General features: G+C 40.9%; 1 protein-coding gene across 2 annotated transcripts in view; it reads right to left on the bottom strand.

Moving 5' to 3' along the window:
* The window catches only part of RFT1 (RFT1 glycolipid translocator homolog), a 42,785-nt gene that overhangs the window by 7,738 nt on the left and 14,275 nt on the right, over positions 1-20,772 (bottom strand). The window contains exons 6-11 of one of the 2 annotated variants that reach the window (XM_079115743.1): positions 19,975-20,112; positions 14,208-14,286; positions 9,666-9,716; positions 8,416-8,546; positions 6,779-6,923; positions 1,425-1,530 (exon numbers count right to left, since the gene is read on the bottom strand). In XM_079115743.1, the coding sequence (XP_078971869.1) occupies positions 1,425-1,530; positions 6,779-6,923; positions 8,416-8,546; positions 9,666-9,716; positions 14,208-14,286; positions 19,975-20,112 (650 nt within the window). The remainder of the gene's footprint in view (positions 1-1,424; positions 1,531-6,778; positions 6,924-8,415; positions 8,547-9,665; positions 9,717-14,207; positions 14,287-19,974; positions 20,113-20,772) is intronic. The other variant, XM_079115744.1, reaches the window with a different exon arrangement.

Genomic DNA, 20,772 nt, shown 5'->3' with positions numbered 1-20,772 from the left:
TAAAACCATGGGAGGGCTCAGTAGTAGAGTGCTTGCCTAGCATGCACAAGGCCCTAGGTTCAATCCCATACTATAAAATAAATAAATAAAACTGTGGACTGTGACCTACTAATAAGTTGGGATATCAATTCAGTAGATCATAACATGACATTTTTGTAAAATGAAATAGAATAAAAAGCATCATTTTACCTTGTGGTACAAGGTACCACAATTGGGTACCTTTGTAACTGGGGTACTTCCTGCTTTGTGGATCTTGGCTTCAGTCAGATATACTAAAGTATCTACTGGGTCACAGAGCTCAATGTATGCTTACTGTGAAAGCTGGTCTGGGCCAGCAGTTATCTCACACTTAGAATCAGAATCGCCTGGAGCTGTGTAATGAATTGATTCCCTGGTTCAAGCCTCCCCAAACTCTAACTTCGCTGGTCTGGGAGGGTAGCAGAATTTCCTAGGAGAATCTTACTGGGACATTAGTCTAGACTAGTTCTCGATCACTAGGTAGCAAAAAGAGTCACCAAGCTTCTACGTGAAGCAGTCCAAGAAGGGAACAGACAGAGGCTGTGAGTAGGAGGAAAGGTTTCCTGACTCTGAGGTCCCCTTCCCATACTGCCTCTGAGAGCTCTCAATAGCACTCAAGGTTACAGAGGCAGCATAAAAACACCTAAGGGATCCAAGCATAAAGGGGTGGTCTAATAACAAGGGCTACTCACCCCACCACCTACACCAACCCTTTCTGTTCTCTAGTTCCCTATCATTTTTATCCTGTTCCTTAACCTTGTTATACAGTGATGCATTGATACTGCCTTGCTAGGTTTTGGCGTTTAGGACAGAAGAGGTGAATGATTCTGGGTGTGGGCCAAAGGCACGTAACTAGGAGTTCAGATAAGAATAACTGACATACACATATGTGCACATGGGCCTGCTATTCCTACAGGTGTGATGGGAAAAAGATGGTAAATTCAGCAGATAAGAATCTGCATTTCTAACAAGTTCCACAGGGAATTTTGACTCACGCCCAAGGTTAAGACCCACTGGTTGAGGTCCCAGAGCAGGGTTCCTGATCTAGGATCAATAGATGACATGAGTTGAGGACCAATCTGATGGGGCTGGGTAAGAAGATGGAGAGATGGAAGTCCAGCTTGTATGCCTGACTCTACACCTGGACAAACATGATCCTTCAGAGATGACATTTCTCCCTCCACAAGGGGAAGCACAAAGAATTTACTGTTCTCTGGCCCTACCATAGGGAGCACTAGCTGAATCATGCCGGGCAGTAGATATCCTGGAGATGCAGCACACTAGTGGTCTAGTATTGGTTCTGAGAAAGTCATCAGTGAACACATGTTCAGAATGAAAAAAGATTAGCAAGTTAGTTCATTTTGGCCAAAGGTCATGATTAAGGGTGTGTCTTCTAGGTTACCCACCTGTCGACTTCCTTTTTACTCATGGCAGCAAACGTGAAACACTCAGTTACTCCATTGATGGCGAGCAGGAGGACGTAGAGACAATAGGTGCGCAGCAAAACAGGACCTACAAGGAAACAATCCACCAAGATTCTAGAATCCAGATAGGAAGACTACATGTACCTAGCTTCGTTGAATGTTAAGAAAACATCAGAACTGGGCCATGGGACCTACTGGTAACAGTGGACAGAATGCATGCCTATTGGAGGACTCCCAGCATTCCATGGTACTACTAAAATAATCAGTTAAAAACGAAAGAACAGTTATGAATAAATATACAGATATAACAACTAAAAGCTTATCTGGCCAGCAAGCTAATCTGTTCACTTTTTAAATCAGCACAAAGAGGCCTGCTATTTTGAATGCTCAAAGACCCAAGTGATCATGCATATTTAAGGGAATCTCCAGTTGGGCAGGTCCTAAGAGAAAGACCTGCAGGAAACTACTGAGAACATTCATAATTCACAGTGAGCACCACAGCCCATAATGGTATTTTCTTCTCAAAGTGATGCAACTCTATCACTAACTAATAAACTTTGGAAAAATTTGCTGACCAGAAAACAGTGGGATCAATCCTCTTTTAAGAGAACTATTATCAAGATACAGGCACACACTTCCTTTAAAAAAAAAAAAATACATCCAAGCTGTGATGCAGCAATTCCACAATTCCACATGGGTTATACACCTAGTAGAAATGAATGCACATGTTCACAAAAACACTTTTATAAAAACAACTGTAGTGGTTTTATTCCTAACAGCCCATACTGACCATCAACAGAAGAAAGGATAAAATGGGGACCATCCATAAAAAGGAATACATCTCAGAAAAAAAAAAAAAAAAAAAAATCCACGCAGGGATAGTAATCTCCAAAAACTTTGTATTGAAGGAAAGCCAGACACAAAAGCAAACATGCTACATGATTTCACTGACCTGAAATTCTTTTTAAAAGGACACTAGAGCTGGGCATGGTGGCATACAGCCATAATCCCAGCAGCTCAGAAGAATGAGGCAGGAGGATCACAAATTCAAGACCTGTCTTAGCACTAAGCAAGACACTGTTTCAAAATAAAAAAATAATAAAGGGCTGGGGATGTGGCTCAGTACTTAAGCAATACTAGAGCTTGGGATGCAGCTCAGTGGTAGAATACTTGCCTAGCCAAGTTTGACCTCCAGTATCACATGTGCACCAAAAAGATTACTAATCTATGATAAAAATCAGAACAGAGATTGCCTGTGAAGTGGAGGAGAGGAGCAGAATGAAAAGAGGACTTTCTGGGGTCATTATAATGTTCTATATCTACATCCAGATGGAAGTTACATGAGCATATATATTTGTCAAAACTTATCAAATTGTATTCTTAAGAGAATAGCATTTTACTTTATGAATATTATACCTCAATAAAGAAAAAAATTCAACTGTTGAAGGAAAAAGAGGGGAGACTGAAGTTCCAGAGTCTCAAAATTTGGAACTCATTTAGGGTTTATGAAAGTTGTTAATATGAAAGATAACTGTACTATGAGGAACCCTTAGTTTTATAGTTACAATATTATAAAAGAAACACTAACAGGACAGCTCTGATGTCCAAAACAAAACAAAACAAAAAAAACCTATTTTTTTCCATAGCCCTTTCTCAGAGTCCTTGCATTTTATCATGTCATGTTGCATTTCATTCATCAAATCACTGCAGAGAGCAGCCTGGCCATTGCCCCATCTGAAGGGTGACTCCAGTGGAAGAAACGGGCCCAGGATCTGTTGTTGGGTGGCTCAAGGCCATGCTCAGTGTGCCTCTTGCTTCTCCCCATCCTTCCCTCTCTGGCAGAAGCAGAGAGGAATGGGGCTGCTCTCACCTGGTAACAATGCTAACAGTATGTGTTGGTCCATCTGAGGACAGAAAAGGGCTGCTTAGAGGCATGAAGAACACAAACTCTGGAATGAAGCAGTAACTCAAGAGAAGAAGACTTTGAGACAATTTGGGGACTTCAAAGATGGAATCTTAAACTGTGGATTAAATTGAGATGAAATGGGTTGAACTGTGCCCCCACCAAAAAGACACACTGAAATCCTAAACCCCAGTACCTCAGAATATGATTTTATTTAGAAACAGGTTTTTATGGGGACAATCTAGTTAAAATGAGATCTAACCCAATGACTGGTATCCTTATAAAAAGGAGAAATTTGGACACAAAGACAGACATATGCAAAGGGAAGAAAATGTGAAGACACAGGGAGAACATGGCCACCTGACTGAAGTGATGCAAGGACAAACCAAGGGACACCCAGGACTGCTGACAAACACCAGAAATTAGAAGAGGCAAGGAAGGACCCTCCCCTAGAGCCATCAGAGAGCAAACCCTGCTGGCACCTTGATTTTGGACTCAGCCTTTAGAACCCTAAGACAATACATTTCTGCTATTTAAAGTCACTAGAGGGCCAGGCGTGATGGGACACACCTGAAATCTCAGCTGAGGCAGGAGGATTGAGAGTTCAAAGCCAGCCTCAGCAACTTAGGGAGGCACTTAGTAACTCAGCAAGACCCTGTCTCTAAATAAAATACAAAAAAGGGCTGGGGATGTCACTCAGTGGTTAAGCACCCCTGGATTCAATCTCTGGTACCAAAATAAATAAATAAAGTCACTAGAGGGCAGTGCACAGTGGCTCATGCCTGTAATCCCAGTAGGTTGGGAGGCTTGAGGCAGGAGGATGGAGTTCCAAGCCAGCCTTAGCAACTTAGTGAGGCCTTGAGAAACTCAGCAAGACTGTTTATATATAAAAAATGGGCTTGGGCTGTGGTTGTGGCTCAGTAGTAGAGTGCTTGCTTAGCATGTGTGGGCACTAGGTTTGACCCTCAGCAACACGAAAGAAAGAAAGAAAGAAAACAAAGAAAAGAAAGAGAAAGAAAGAAAGAAAGAAAGAAGAAAGAAAGAAAGAAAGAAAGAAAGAAAAAGAAACTGTGTCCATCTACAACTAAAAAAAAAATTTTTTTTTTTTTAAAAAGGGACTGGGGATGTGGTTCAGTGGTTTAGCACCAATAGGTTCAATCCCCAGTAGCGGAAACAAACAAACAAACAAACAAACAAACAAACAAACAAAACCCAAAGGGGGAAAAAAAGGTCACTAGAGGGGTGGGAAGTGTAGCTCAGTGGTAGAACACTTGCCTAGCATACACAGGTCCTGAGTTCAACCCCTAGCACTGCAAAATACTTAAATAAAGCCACCCAGTCTGTAGTACTTTGTTATGCAGTTCCAGGAACGTAACATAAGGCCACAAAGAAGAAATATTAAAAAAAATATTTTTGAGTTGTAAATGGACATAATACCTTTATTTTATTATTTATGTGGTGCTGAGGATCAAACCCAGTGCCCCATGCATGCAAAGCAAGAGCTCTACCACTGAGACACAATCCTAGCCCCAAAAAATTTTCTAAAGGAAATAAGCTGGGTATGGTGGTACATGCCTGTACACCAGCTACTTGAAGGTTAACTCAGGATTGCAAATTAAAGGACAGCCTGGGCAATTAAGAGAGAGGCTGTCTCAAAATAAGAAATAAAAAGGGCTGGGGATATAGTTCAGTGGTAGACTATACCTGGGTTCAATCCCTAGTACAGAAAAAAAAGGGGTGGTGAGAGGATTGCTGGGGTAGATTGGGTACAGTACAGGCTTTAGGAGATACAGCACTAGTCTGATGAGACAGGACTAGGTAGGGCAATACAGATAGACAGGACTAGGTAGGGAGAAGAGAGGCAATACAGATAGGGAAAGTCGGCAGGCACACTATGAAAGGCACCACCCTACCCAGAAGCCAAATGGGTTTTACAGAGAGAAGTTTTATCAAAGTGAGAGGCACCAATGACTCAGAGATAAGTGCTAGAAAACTGTGCTGGTGCAGTTATGCTGGGACCCTGGCCCAGGCAAGAGAGGCCAATGGTCCTGAAGACACACCAAACCACAATGCTTTTAGGACACTGAAAAACAAGAACCATTCTCAAGACTGCTCCCTGAAGATGAGACTGGGAGAACACAATTTTGAGTCTAAAATTATTAATGACTCAGAACACATTATTTTAGATTTTAACCAACTCTGATCTTTTTAATTGTTAAAGCTGTCATGGATGCTCAAAACCTCACCAGCACCTTGCTTAAATAAAAAGACAATGCAATGACAGTAGTTTGTTTGTATCTCTTCTGTGATTAATTACTCCAACAGGTGAACATTACAATGATGGGATAGCCCCTTCTAGCAACATCCTGTGACTGTTACAGAAAAGGCTGTTCCTTAGTGATTGCTTTCTAAAGGGGCAGAGCTGCAGTGAAACAGTTGAGTTCCCAATCTCTGCACATAAACTTACTAATGGTTTCCTAATGAGGCCTCCCTGCAGTGGCCTGATGGAAATGTACTTCTCACAGCACAAGCCCCAGGGAGTTGCAAACCACTTCATTGCCTTCATAGCAGGTGTTCTACAAACTTCATGACCTTTGCTCCAGTGTAGAAACTTGGTCTTTTTTTTTTTTTTTTTCCTAATACCAAAAGTTTGAGCCCCATTATAAAGGAGACTACGATAGTAAAAGAACTTGTAAAATGGCACTGGATAAAGCCCTTAATTATATTGATAGGGGCAACAGAAAAAAATCTTCCAGGTTCTTTTCTAGTGACCTGAGAAATTAAAAACATCTTTGTTAAACCCAAAATGAAATACTGCGAATGGACTGCTAGCCTACAGTCCAGCACATTTTGAAACTGGTGAAGTTCCCAAGAACCAGCAAGTGCTGTAAGATTCTCAGCAGTCAGGGCACCAGGTATTTCATCAAACATATTCAGTAGTTTCCTCCTTCAAAAACCAAGAGTCAGTGGATTAAATATACCATTTTATTTGCTGAGATCAATTTTATTTTCTGCAAATGGCTCTGGGTTATTCTTCTGAGGCTTTTATGCATCAGGCCTGAGATTTATGTGACATTTACTATCTTCAGATGTGTTTAGTACCAAGTGGAGACTCATTAGAGCCTGCTCTCTGCCCTCCTCTCTTGCCCCAGAGGAAGCCCAGGCAAGTGCTTGGCAAAACACATTTTTGGCCTAAGAGGAAAGCCAACTGTAGAGAAGATTCATAACTTCTCCAGGTGAGGATGGGAAACTGATCACCCTGAGCATGCATCTCAATTCCAGTGAGGGAACAGCGCCACAGCTCCAGCTTTCCCACAATTCTCCAGGAACTGACACAAATGTTGACTGTGTACACACAAGTTTTTTAGTTTCAGGACACCTTCCTATTTCTGTTTGGAAATTAAAACAAACCAGACAAACCTTCAGTGCATACCTGATCCTGAGCTAAGCATGGCCCCTCCATAGATATCCAGAGCCAGCTGAGAATAGGCAAAGCCAAAAACAGTGATGGTCAGGCCAGCCAGCAGGGCCAGCTTGAGCAAGGACTCCAAAACTGCAGCAGCCACAGCAAAGTCCTCCTGGGTCAGAGGAAAAGGGAGGGAAGCTGGATGAATAATGAGCTGAAGAACACCCTCATATCTCACCTTCCCCCTGTACTGTTTTACAGATCACTCTTTCAATTAATAAAGACCTCACTGCTTTCCTGTAGCACATTTCTTTTTATGACAATCAGGAAAAAAGGGGGGAAAAAGATAATGAATGTTTTCTTAGGTGGTAAGGGAGAGGCTTAGTCTTCAATTCATTTAGAATAAATTATTTCAAATATTGCTTAGGAACCACTCAGTCTACCCTCTGATATTTATTCTTAAATGGTTAAGTTTTCATCTCTGCTAGCCAGCTATGTTTCTCCTGACAAATGTCTCAAAATTCTGATGTTACATTCAATGTACGCTTGGGTTAAAATTCCTAAATCAGACTGAGAACCAAATTAGCTCATTTTGAGATATTGTGCATAAACAATATTTTGAAAAACAACTTCTAAGACATGTAAGAGGCAGATTTAGTTTTCTTTTAATTCTAAAATATGTCAGACATGCTCCTGGATTAAAATTTCTTCTGTATTGATCAACTAGAATACATAGATTTTTAGAGTCAGAATGTAGTCCTGGGTATGGCATGGTTTGCAAAATGTTTATGTAATTGGTGTGGTGAAAGAAGACCTGTGACCACATCTTTTCTTCCCCATGCCCTAGGTTAGCCTTGTTCCAACCTTGGCATCCTGGTTCTTTTTTTTTTTTTCTTTTTTTGGACTAGGGATTGAACCCAGGGGTGCTTAACCAAGCCACATCCTTTTTATTTTTTTTATTTTGAGAAAGGGTCTTGCTAAGTTGCTGAGGAACTCAGCTGCTCAGGCTCACTTTGAACTTGCAATCCTCCTACCTCAGCCTCCCACATTGCTGGGAATACAGGTTTGTGCCCCTGCATCCAGCCCTCTGGTTCTTGAGAATCTGAGGACAAGAGAGGCTACCTCATTCTTACACATAAGACTAGGCTATGGGAGGGTGTCTTGTGCTGCACTGGGGACAGCTATAAAGAGCTCTGAAGCTGGGTGTGGTGGTGCATGCCTGTGATTCCATTAACTTGAGAGGCTGAGGCAGGAGGATCACAAGTTTGAGATCAGTCTCAGCAATTTAGTGAGGCTCTAAGCAACTTAGCAAGACCCCGTATCAAAATAAAAAACAAAAAGGGCTGGAGATGTAGCTCAGTAATAGAGCACCCCTGGGTTAAATATCCAGTAGCCAAAAAAAAAAAAAAAAAAAAAGAGCTGAGAGGACTGGGTCAAAAGTAAGGTCATACAGAAGGACAAAGGGGACAACCAGGAGGAAACAGTAAAAGTCATGAAAGAGAAAGAGAAATGACTTTGGGTGCTGCCATCAGTCAGAATATGATAGAAAAATGAAATCTAGAACATTTCAGATCAAACAGAAGGGAAAAAGACCATTCCACATTTCTGTCTAGCAATTAGAGAGAGGTTCACTTGAGAGATGATGACATGAGAACCAAGACTACCTGCCTCTGAAGTGTGGCATCCTTTTCCCTCTCCAGCACCTTAGCAAAGAATACATAAAAACTCTCCTCTATTGGCTGAAAGATTAACCTGGCCACAAGGGACCCAAGATTATTCACTATGTCATATACACCTATAAAACAAAAAGAAATAGCAATCATGTTAGTTTTTCTATTTTAATTTTCACAACATTATGAAAACGGTAAATATGATTAATTAAACTTTTTTTTTTTTTTTTTTTTTTTTTTTGGTACCAAGGATTGAACTCAGGGGGCACTTGACCACTGAGCCACATCACCAGCCCTATTTTGTATTTTATTTAGAGACAGGATCTCACTGAGTTGCTTAGTGCCCCACTTTTGCTGAGGCTAGCTTGGAACTCATGATTCTCCTGCCTCAGCCTCCAGACTCAGTGGGATATAGACATGTGCCACCCCACTCGGTTTATTTAATTAAACTTTTTAAAAATCTTGAGATAATTGTAGCTTTGCATATAGTTGAATAAATAATAAAGAGCCCATGTACCCTTTACCCCGTTTCTCCAAATGGCAACATCTTATAAAACTATAGTACAATATCACTATCAGAATACTGACACTGACACAATCAACATACAAGATGCTTCTATCACTAGCACTTTTTAATAAAAGTCATGAATGTAAAGTGGATATTTTAATTTTTTTCATTTCTTTGGTATAAATAAACATGGAAAAAAAAAAACCAGAGAGAGACCTATATAGCCACATAAACTCAGGACAGATCTTTGTGCCTGTGATGGTGAGTTCTGCAGGCAAAAGCGTCCCAGCGACAACCTGCCACTCAGTTACACAAGAGGGCAGTTAGTACACTGTATATATTTACAAAGATATACAATTTATATATATATATATTTTTTTTTTTTTTTGATACTGGGGATTGAATTCGGGTACTCGACCACTGAGCCACATCTCCAGCCCTATTTTGTATTTTATTTAGATATTTAGAGACAGGGTCTTACTGAGTTGGATAGTGCCTCAATTTTTCTGTGGCTGTGGCTTTGAATTCGCATCCTCCTGCCTCAGCCTCCCAAGCTGCTGGAATTACAGGCTTGTGGACTCTGTGCCTGGCTTACAATTTACAATCTCAAGAATTCATATCTTATAGTGTTCAGATTCATTTTTCATTAAATACATCAAGCTACAGAGAAAAATGTTAAGAAGCATCCATTAATAGTATTCACCTTTAGTTAAAACACTATAAAATTTCATCTTACCCTGATCACCGAAATTTAATACATTCAAAAATGTCATCACATATCTCTCGCCTATAAATGGAAAAGCAAGATAATTAACATTTTAAATGCATAATTTCTTATTTCCTTTAATCTTATCATCTATTAACATTTTCAGGTGACAAATACCCTCAAAGAAGAATAATCAGATAATCAGTTAAAGATATGTTCCTTGTCCTAATGTTGATTTCAAGTAATTTCATAATTTGGAAATGCTGAGAGCTTTACTGACAGCAAATCTCCAAGCCAGTTAAATTAAAAACCAACCAATAAAACCAATCTAATAAATTAAAAATAAAATATGGAGAAATTACTAAATGACTGTCACAAGTTTGGTTTTGGCAATGCTGGGAATTGAACCCAGGGCATTTCACAAGGTAGGCAAACACTCTACCACTAAGCTACATTCCCAGTGTGTCCCAAGTCTTAAGAGAGGTTAAATGATTAGAGTATAAATTACCTGTGAAAGGAATGTCCATGACTGTAGGCACATGCTCATTCCACTTCCTCTCAGGTAGAGAGAGCTCTCCACTATCATTGCTCACTCCCAGGGCCTGGCAAGGTTCTAGAAGCTCAATTTGTCCCTTAACTCTAACCTAAGATAGTCCAATGCCTTCAAAGTGAAGACACCACCCTGCAGCCCCACCACCCTGGCTTCCATGAATTTTCTTATCCAGGAGTGAAAAGCACTATTACAAAGACAGAGCACTAAACAATGCCCAGAGCCTGCCAGGGCAAATTCTCACCTCCTAGCAACCTGCTCAAAAAAACAAAAAAGAAGCATTAAGAGTCTAAATTTCCATCTTCTATCAAGACTCTCCTCTCTCTGATCTTGTCTCCCTACAAGTATATGTAGCAAAGACCTCTGAAGGTCCTTTGATCTATCCTAAACTGCTAACAGTTTTTGCTGAAAAAAGTCAGCTCTCTGTATCTGGCAGTTACACATTTGAGGACTCAATAAAATGCTGATGAAAAATATTCAGAAAAAACACAACTACATTTGAACTGAACATGTACAAACCTTTTTTATCATCAATCCCTAAATAATACAGTTTAACAATGATTTACATAGCATTTACATTACATTAGGTATTATTAGTATTCTAGAGATTATTTAAAGTATATAGAAGGATATACCTAGGTTATATGCAAATATCACACCATTTTACTTAAGGAACTTGAGCATCCTTAGATTTTAGATTTATCCATTGTCAGCAGAGAGAGACCCTGGCACTGATCCCTCAGGATACCAAGGGACAACTGTACCCTGCTTTCACACATTCAAATGGCTCATTAGTATTTCTAAAAAGTCTGGGCTCCTTCAATCTGAGGTCTTTTACACACTATCTCTGTGGTCTCTCTTCACCAGTCTCATCCCTATCACACTGTCATCCTCTGTTGTCCCTTACCTACCTGGGGTTAGCCTCCAGTTGCCCAGGGTCAGGCTGGACATAGCTGTGGCATTCTTTTTTTTTTTTTTTTTACAGTGTTGGGGATTGAACCCAGGACCCTGTGCTTGCAAGACAAGAACTCTACCAACTGAGCTATAACCCCAGCCCGGCTGTGGCATTCTTACAACCTAGACAGGCTTTTCTGCCGAATCCTCCCTACCTTCTGGCAGAACAGGTCTCTCCTTCTCACATTCTATCAGCTTCCCTAGGGCAGGAGACCCCTCTCAGTTACCTCTATGTCTCTCTCTCTGAATTCCTGGCAGAGATCTAGGAAATGAGGGTCACTCCAGAGACTTGTAATGATTGAGTTAACATTTCCGAGTACAGTCCCACAGTCTTGAAATGGTTAACCATTTCTGCAGTTGGTGAGAGAATGAGTTCCTTGAGGTCATGGTCTGTTACTCTTCACCTTTAGTCTCAGCACCTTGCATACAGTGCTGCAGGAAATGTGGGGGCAGAAGGGAAGAGCGCAAACATTTTTTGCTACTACAAAAAGTGATTTTAACTTTTATTTGGAGCCATAGTTTTTATTATTTTTCTTTTTGGTACTGGGGATTGAACCCAGGGGAGCTTTACCACTGACTTATATTCCCAATGCTTTTCTTTTTTTCTATTTGAGACAGGGTCTTACTAAGTTATTGAGGTTTGTCTCAAATTTATGATCCTCCTCCAGAGTTGTTGGGATTACACGTGTGCACCACTGAACATGACTTAGAGCTATATTTTTTTTAAAGGTAAAAGGAAACTAGGGTTCTCATTCAGGCCACTTCCTTATTTTCTACTCATGGAGATGGAGGCCCTGAGTAGTTCCTAACGGCCTTCTCTAAGTCAGGCAGGCATGTCAGGATGGCCCAACTGTGAGGCAAGCACCTGGCACTGCTCAGGACAAGCTCAGGAGGCTTTAGGGAATGGCTTGATTAAATGTGCTGTTGCAAACACATGTCTAGCAACTGCAATCTAGACAATGAATTGAAGAACATCATGTGGACTAGATCCAATTCCCTCAAACTAATTAAAACTTCGGGAAGAAAAAAGTACAAACAACATCCTCATAAAAACTTTCTCCATTGTGCTAACAATAATGTGAACTATCACAACACACAATTTCACTACAGTTACCTTCTGTTGTCATTTTTCTTACTCTATTAACAAATACTTGCTGAATATCTGTGGTGTGCCAGACCCAGCAGGGAGACTCCCTGCTTTCCAGGAGCTTATACCTCAGCACCTTCACTCAGCTCTCCCAAGGTTTCTCACCCATAAGTTTCCTGAGTAGTTTATTTTTGTACCAGCAGTCATAAGCTCAGAATAGAAGCGTGCCCTCTCAAGGCTCAGAGGGCCCTTAATCACCTCTTGGTCCTCTCTTAGCTCACAGATAGGAAAAGAGAGGCACGAGGGTAGTAAGTTACTTCCCTTTGGAGACATAATTAACAAAAAAATAAATATGGGGAGAAGAAAACAACAAAAGTACGGGTAGTTGTTTTAGAATACTAGGATTATATTTTCTACTTTTCAGAATTTTTCTAATAGGATTATATTACTTTTATAATTAAAAGATCATTTTGAGCTGAGTGTGGTGGTGTATGTTTGTAATCTCAGTCGTTGGGGAGGCTGAGGCAGGAGGATCACAAGTTCAAAGCCAGTCTCAGCAACTTAGCAAGGCCCTAAGCAACTCAGTGATACCCTGTCTCTAAATAAAATACAAAAAAGGGCTAGGGATGTGGCTCAGTGGTTAAGTGCCCCGGGTTTAGTCCCTGGTACCAAAAAAAAAAAAAAAAAGAAAAAAAAAGAAATAAAGATAATCTTGAAAAGACAAAAATATATTATCGGGGCTAGGGAGATAGCTCAGTCAGTAAAGTGCCTGCCTTGCAAGCACAAGGCTGTGGGTTCGATTCCCAGCACCACACACACACACACACACACAAAATATATATATATATATATATATATATATATATATATTTCAGTAATAGATATGCAGATCTATGGATATAAAATCTGTATGTAGTGAGAAACCCCCACCTTCCAGCTGCTTATAGCTAACTCAAATCTCATTCTTCAAATTTAAGCTGAGTAAAAATCAATACACATATGTATAAAAACTAGATATGCTTTCAGTCATTGTCAGGGCCTCTGCATTAGGAGTTCTATCATTGTTAAACTGAAAGGACAGAAGTCAGAAGTCTGATCAAACTATCACACAGGTCAATCTTGTTTAAGAAAATAAAATGATGAAAATCTGGTACTTAAAAAAGTTGAAAACAAGAAAGAAAAAAATGTATAAAAAATGGGATCATAAGATTATGGGTAGTTTCCTCTATTTCCCAAGTTTTCTGTAATTGATATAACATTTTTATAACTTTATTAAAATTCTATAACATGGGGTTTTACAGTTAGTCTTTATAGTGTGGCTCTGCTTGGTCCTCAGCCCATAGTGTTATTTTAGGTAGTGGAACTATTAGGGAATGGGGCTTAGTGGGAAGAAGTCAGGTCCATGGAGGAACACCCTTGAAGAAGATTTTGGACCTTAGAGCATTCCCATTTCCCTCTTTGCTTCCCAGCTGTCATGAGATGAACAGTCCTCCTCCACCACAGACTCCTGCCATGATGTACTGTGTTACCCACAGGCCCAAAGCAACAGGGCAAGTGGCCATGGACTGAAACCTCTGAAACTGTAACCAAAATAAACCCTTTCTCCTTTTAAGTTGATTATCTCAGGTATTTTTTCACAGTAATGGAAAGCTGACTAACCCAGATTTGGGTTCCAATTAAGCTGTCCCTCATTACTGTAGGTCCCTGAAGAAATTCTACAACCTCACTGACCCTCAGTTTCCTTATCCATAATAAAGGGAGAAATGTCTTCTATGAGGCTGTAGAGAGATTTAAATTAGGTGGCTTAAGTAAAGCATAAAACTAAACAAATGTTGTTTTCCCTCTCATTAAAAAAAATTCTGAGACTCCTCTGCCAAGAGGGCTCCAGGCAGGTAGTTTCGATCCAGGTAATCAACAGTTCTGTGAAATCCCTGTGCTTCTACTATGATTTCCTGACTGTTCAGAGTAACCTTTTACTTACCTTCTGTCAAAATCTGTTTCAAGAAAGACTGTTTGAAAAAACTCCAAGTTAATTTAGCCTCTTTCCAATTTACAAAATCCTAGAAGAGAAAACAAAAACAAAACGAATGTTAAAATCCTGGGTATATCAAGACTAACAATACAAAGCTACGTGAGAGGCAAACTCTATCTGGTCCTTAAACTCCAACTTGAATAGTCCCCACTGAATTTTCATTTAACTCTAAGCACACAGAAGGCATCCACAAATACTAGAAAAGAATTTATGTTACTGCTATAGTCTGGATCTTGAATGTCCCCCAAAGGATAAACATTCAAGGTTTGGACTCCCACATGACACTCTTGGGAAGAGGTAGAACCTTTTCAGAGGTAGGAAGTCTTTAAGTCATTGACAGTGCACTCATGAACAGAATTGTGGGACTCCAGCCTCTTCTTCTTTTCTAGCTTTCTGACCATGAGGCAAGCTATTTTATTCTGCCACAGACTTCTGCCTTAACACAGGCCCAAAACAATTGGGTCAGATCACGGACTGAAACCTCTAAAACTGTGAGTCAAAATAAAACTTATCTCTTGATAAGCTGATTATCGCAGGTATTTGTTACAGTAACAGAAAGCTGACTAACACAATTACCAAATACAAAGACAAAGTCTATAAAGGGTATGCCCAATATTTGTACTCAAAGACCTCTTGAGAATTGTTGTGAGCCCCTTGGAGACCAAGACAGGAAGGACACGACCACATCTAATACATATAGCTCACAGTGAGTTCCTTTCTTTAAAAAAGCCTGTCTGGGTATGGTGACATGCCTAAAACCTCAATGACTTTGGAAGTTGAAGGATCACGAATTCAAGGCCAGCCTGGGCAACTTAGTGAGATCCTGTATTAAAAAATAAAAAGAACTGAGGGTATAGCTCAGTGGTAGAGTGCCCCTGGGGTCAAAGTCCCAGTAACACACACATCTGAAGCATGCCAAGCTACAGTACAAATTCTGTTCCAGGTAGTACTCCATATCTGAATAGGCCACCCAGGGCCCTTTTACACAAAGCATATGAGATATGCTTGTAAATTTCAAAAGAAATTCAGCCTTCTCGGATAAAGTAAACCACTTGAAATTGGTATGACAGAGGAAAGGAAAAAACAAAAATTCTGATACCATTCTTCTGAAGTTCCAGGGGGCACCAAACTCCCTACCTTGTAAGGCAAAAAGGGTAAGAAGGAAGCAAATACTCAAAGTAGAGGTCAGTGTATATGAGATACATGGCCTTGAAGCCAGAGAGCTGACCATAAAATGGAAGAGAGGAATGGCCAATTAACCTGCCCCAGATCCCCTTGGGGTCCCTCCTCTATCACACAAGCATCCTGGATCCCAGAAATTCAGTCTAGATGGTAGGTTCTTAATCTCAGATATCTGCATTTTGAACATTTTTGATTATCTGAAGTGATGACTTTTAAGTGGTGGGATTTCAAAGGGCTCTTTGGTAGGGGGTGAATCACAAAGGCCAAGCCCATGTCACCTCTGCAAGAGTCAGCCTCAGCTGTGGAAGTGGGTGTAAGGGCCTGCCCCAGTCACATGAGCCCCTGTTCTTGGCCCAAAGCTTATCTGTATACAGGAATGCTATCCAGTTGAAATGCAAAGTTCAATTTTCTAGCAGCCTCAGTGAATATGAACAAGAAACAGGTGAAATTAATTTTAATGTATTTTATTTAACCCAAAATATTATTCTTTCAACATGTAATCATATTAAATATATGCATATCTATATGGTGTGTGTGTGTGTGTGTGATTTCACATTATTTTTTTCATACTGAGTCTTTGAAATCCAGTATATTTCTTGCACTTACAATTCACCTTAATTCAGATTAGCCATGCTCCAAAATACTTTACAGCCACATGTGGCTGGTGGCTACCACTTAGGACAGGGCAAGTCCAGGGCATCTCTTAAGCAAGTTGTTTCAGCCTCTATTCTCACCTGAACTTCCCTTCTAAACAGTGGGAAAACAGGCCCGAATCCTCCAGAACTGTGCTGCCTTCAGGGCATCACCAAACCTAGAGCAAATGCCAGGGAGCTCAAGCACCAGAAGAAAATTGGGCTACAAGATGTTTAAAAACAAGCTATCTCCTTCCTCGAGAACAAAGGTCACCAGATAAGTAACTACCACTAGGGGGTACTGTGGACCACTCATCTCCAAATGCTGTTTCTGCCCACCATCAGCTCTGGGGGAGGTGGGGCACAGTAGCTTCTCTCACTGTTCCCTGGCCCAAGCTATAGTGGGTGGCCCTCTGAGGGGTCTGTATAGCAGTACTGGTGCTTTTTTCAAAATAAACAAAAAGTTGCAGCTTGCCCATGAGGCACTGGTGAAGTCCACCTGCCAGCTGACTGTGAATGGCTTTGGGAAGATGAGTTCTTCAAAGAAAAAGTTCATTAGGAGTATGAAATCATGACAGGGAATCTAATCTGAAAAGCTCATGCTCATTGATTCTTTTCTTCTAATGCCTTCAATTTAAATGGGCTGTGGTTCAAAAGGAACAGTCACACTGCTTACTGTTGCCAAAGTGCTCATTAAGGATACATTGGCAGTAACTCCAATCTGAAATGGGGGTTCTTCTTCAGGGTGTCTGCTAAGTGATAGAAGAGAGGCAGCAAATTCTGTGGACTTTAACCATTCTATTCAGAATGGATTTCTCAATTGGGATGGTCAAAAAGACCTATTTCACAAAGCTGAGTTGGTTCTGCTGATGTGGTCTAAACAGACATGAATTTCTCTGCAATCTCTAACAAGCCATTCCACAGCCTCCCTGTATTGATGGGGTATTGAGGCCTGGAAGGTGAAAGGTGATGGGCAGTAACATCACAAAATGTCTGGAATCAGAACTTAAGAACCCCATCCTGCTTTAGCTTGAGTCACTCTTCCAGTTCCCAAACTCTTCTGACTCAGGATGATCCACTTAGCCACATCCTTCTGGCACTGCTGAGAGTCACCAGAGCCCCCGAGGCCACAATCCCGCCCCTGCCCTCCATCACCTCCACAGCCCCACAGAGCAGTTTCCTTTTCCCCTGCTCTACCTACCCCAGGCATTCCAGAGTAGCTGACTCTGCCTGAGACTGTTCATTCCCACTTCCAACCACTCTCCCACTGTCCTCCTTGCTCCTCACCTGAATGATTACCTGAGCCTCCTACTGAACTTTTTCCCATCTTTTTCTGTATCCACCCTTCTCACTGTAGGTTTGTGCTTTAGAATCAAGCTTGGAGAAGGGTTCAAGCTGCTTGTTGACACAGTTCAAAGGCCAAGTAAGATAACTAACTTTACTAAGCGTTGATTCTCTCATCTGAAAAATGGGATAAGAAGTCCCACCTGGTAGAGTTGGTACAGGGATGAAAATAGAGAAAATGAGACACTATAAATCTATAATGTATGGTAAGCTCCTCCACTCAAGCAATTAGATCATGGCACTATTCAAAAACCTTTCATTAGGCTCTAATTCTCCTGAAAACCCAAACTCCACAGCACTGAGGTCACTATTACCTGACCTAGCTCAGCATGCCAGGTTTACCTCCCTTCATAATCTCTGTCCACCTTTTCTTTCTATCTCTTCTCCCTGTTCCAGCCACCTAAGCACCCCAGTCATCTCTGAATTCTCAATTCCAACACAATGATGCAGGAATGTAACAGGTTTGGGCTGTGGAGTCTGAGTTTCATTCAGGAGAATTAGAGCCTAGTGAAAAGTTTTTGAATAGTGCCATGATCTAACTGCTGGTGTGGAGAAGCTTACCATACATTGTAGATTTATAGTGTCTCATTTTCTCTCACTGGGTTCCTACACCAGTCCATGAGGTGAGACTTCTTATCCCAACACTGGCATCAATGTTTGCCTTGCTAGGGTCCTCCATCGGAACCACTTCTGCTCTCAAAGCAGCAGTGCAATGGTAGCAATAAGACCATCATTTAGGGTCACCCACTTATGCCAGGTCACAGCCTTAAGCACCTTACAATATCCCCATTTCATCAGGATTTCAAAATTACCTTAGAAGGGAAGGATGATTATTATCCCCATTTGACAAATAAAGAAACTGAGGCTCAGAATTCTGAGACCATGACAATTTGATAAACACTTAACGGACTCATTTTATTATCATCTCTCTTTGTTTATATTAACAGTTCCAAATGCTCCTTTCCCAAATAATGCTAGGACACGGGCTGGCCCAGTATAAAAGCTGGCCAGGCTTGGTAAAGCTGGGCACTGGAAGACCTCAGAGGAAAAACTCTTCTGTACTCAGACCTGCTCTATGGGCAGGTGGAAGAAGCTCCAGGCAAGAAAAATGATCCAGAGTCCCAACCATCTAAGCCTGGAGATGAGGCACAGTGATATCCAAAACTGTCATGTTTGATTTAGATATGATCCAGCAATCAGAATGGACAGCTTTCCTAACAACTAAGAACATATGTGATTCTGACACTTAATATCTAGTTTTTCCTGAAAAGTTGAATAAGAGGATTCCATAAATTCTGAAACTTAAGTCCCACATATTTGGCTACTTTTCAAGTAATTACAAAAGAGGAATAAGAAGTTCAATGGGTGACTTACCACAACAAGGTACACTACATCCAGTAAGCAAACAAGTATGGGGAAAAGGGAACATGCTTAGGATGGAACAGGTTACAGAGCACTTGAGCAGAGGCAGCATGGTGGACCATTACATGTGCAACTCCTGGCAGTGAATAGTAGCACTGACCCACCAGAGCCAGAAAACACAAGGCGAATGGACTGGAAGAGGGGATGAGCAGAAAAAGATTATGCTTCACTCCCACACGAGTCATCTAGACTGCTCAGGGTCTGGAAGGGAAGGTGGATCATATGAAAGACTGGGCTTACACCTAGATAAAGGTACTAAACTATTAGGGTCACCCAGATTTCTTAGAACTTTTGACTACCTGTATCAGAGTTCAATTCAAGGAAAAAACATAAGATGGAACAGATTCTGGGTGTTACACTGGAGGCTACTGCTATAAGCATCTAATGGGAAGTGGCAAAAGCTCCAGGCAAGAAAAGTGATCCTGTTATATATTCTACAGTGCACACAGCAGTCCCTACAACAAGTTCAGCCCAAAATGCCACCCAGTACGAAGATCTGGAAACCTTGGCTTAGCACATAGCAAGTACTCTATAATTATGAGCTATAAAATTATCTTTCTGATAGGTCCATGCCTATAATCCGTTACTTGGGAGACTGAGGCAGGAGGACTCCCAAGTTCAAGGTCAGCCTAGGCAAACTTAGTAAGACTCTGTTTCAAAGTAAAATTTAACAGAGGACTGGGTGGGCATGGTGGTGCACACCTGTAATCCTAGTGGCTCAGGAGGTTAAGGCAGGAGGATCTTGAGTTCAAAGCCAGTCTCAGCAAAAGTGAGGCACTAAGCAACTCGGTGAGATTCTGTCTCTAAATAAAATACAAAGTAGGGCTAGGGATGTGGGTCAGTGGTCAGGTGCTCCTGAGTTAAATCCCTGTTACCCACTGCCCCCCCACAAAAATAATAAATAAATAAATAAAAAGAGGGTTGAGGGTGCTGGGGATGTAGCTCAGTGGTAAAGTTCCTACTTAGCATGCTTAAGGCCCTGGGTTTGATCCCCAGTACTGCATCAAAAATCTAAATAAATAAATAGAAATAATAATACTGTTTCCGATTACAACAACAAACTAGTTATAGCTTCTTTTTTTCAAGGATAACCATGACCTGTGATTTAAAATAATGAGATAAAATGTATTACTTACTCTGCTTCTGGTAAAATTAGGTAACAGATCTGTTATTCTGGAGACAGGAAGAATGTGTTGCTTGGTTGATTCTGGAGAACTTAGTAACTTTGTGAAGTAAACAACATAGGAGAGCACCAGAACTGAAGTATAGAAAAGCTGAAAAAAGAGAATAATGGGTTGAAATTAAGTTGCTTTAATATAGGCATAATTATAATATATTTATAAGTTTGGCCCCAAAGGTCAATCAAGAAATAAAACTGTCTTAATGAACTGCACTTTCTAGTAAGCAGTGCCTCACCTTCTGGAAAATAGCACTCAGATCCAGCTCCACTGTAGCATCTCCATTCAGAATTTCAAATACTGCATGTAACCAGGAGAACAAAATTTCTAAGACAGGTAGGCACTGGCTCAATGGCCATAATGTCAGATAAGTAAATTCTCATAAGATTTGTGTTTGTAAGATCCAGGTGCCCAAACGTGCTGACAGCCAGGAACTTGCCTTCCTCTAGGACTGCGAATTTTCCATAAACCCCAGAAATCTATGACATTTATGATTACAAAGTAGAATTGAGCTTCTGGCTCTCTTTTCTCAACTCAATGCATGGGTAGGGCAAGAGCTGCGACAGGATGCCAGAGAAAATAGTGGGACAATAAAAGGCCTGGCTCTCCCTCCACCCATCCAGGACAAAAGTATGGCTTCTGGCCAGGAGCAGAAGCCAGGCCTTGGTTTGCAGGTTGAAGAGCAGTCCAAAAGGGCCCCTTTTCACAAGCTCCTTTCTATTCTCTTTCCCTTCTGAGAATAGGGGTGCACACCAG

Source organism: Sciurus vulgaris (genome assembly GCF_902686455.1).
Source record: "Sciurus vulgaris genome assembly, chromosome: 16".
Taxonomy (NCBI): domain Eukaryota; kingdom Metazoa; phylum Chordata; class Mammalia; order Rodentia; family Sciuridae; genus Sciurus; species Sciurus vulgaris.
Note: the sequence above shows the minus strand (reverse complement) of the source record. Positions and strands in the feature narration are given on the sequence as shown.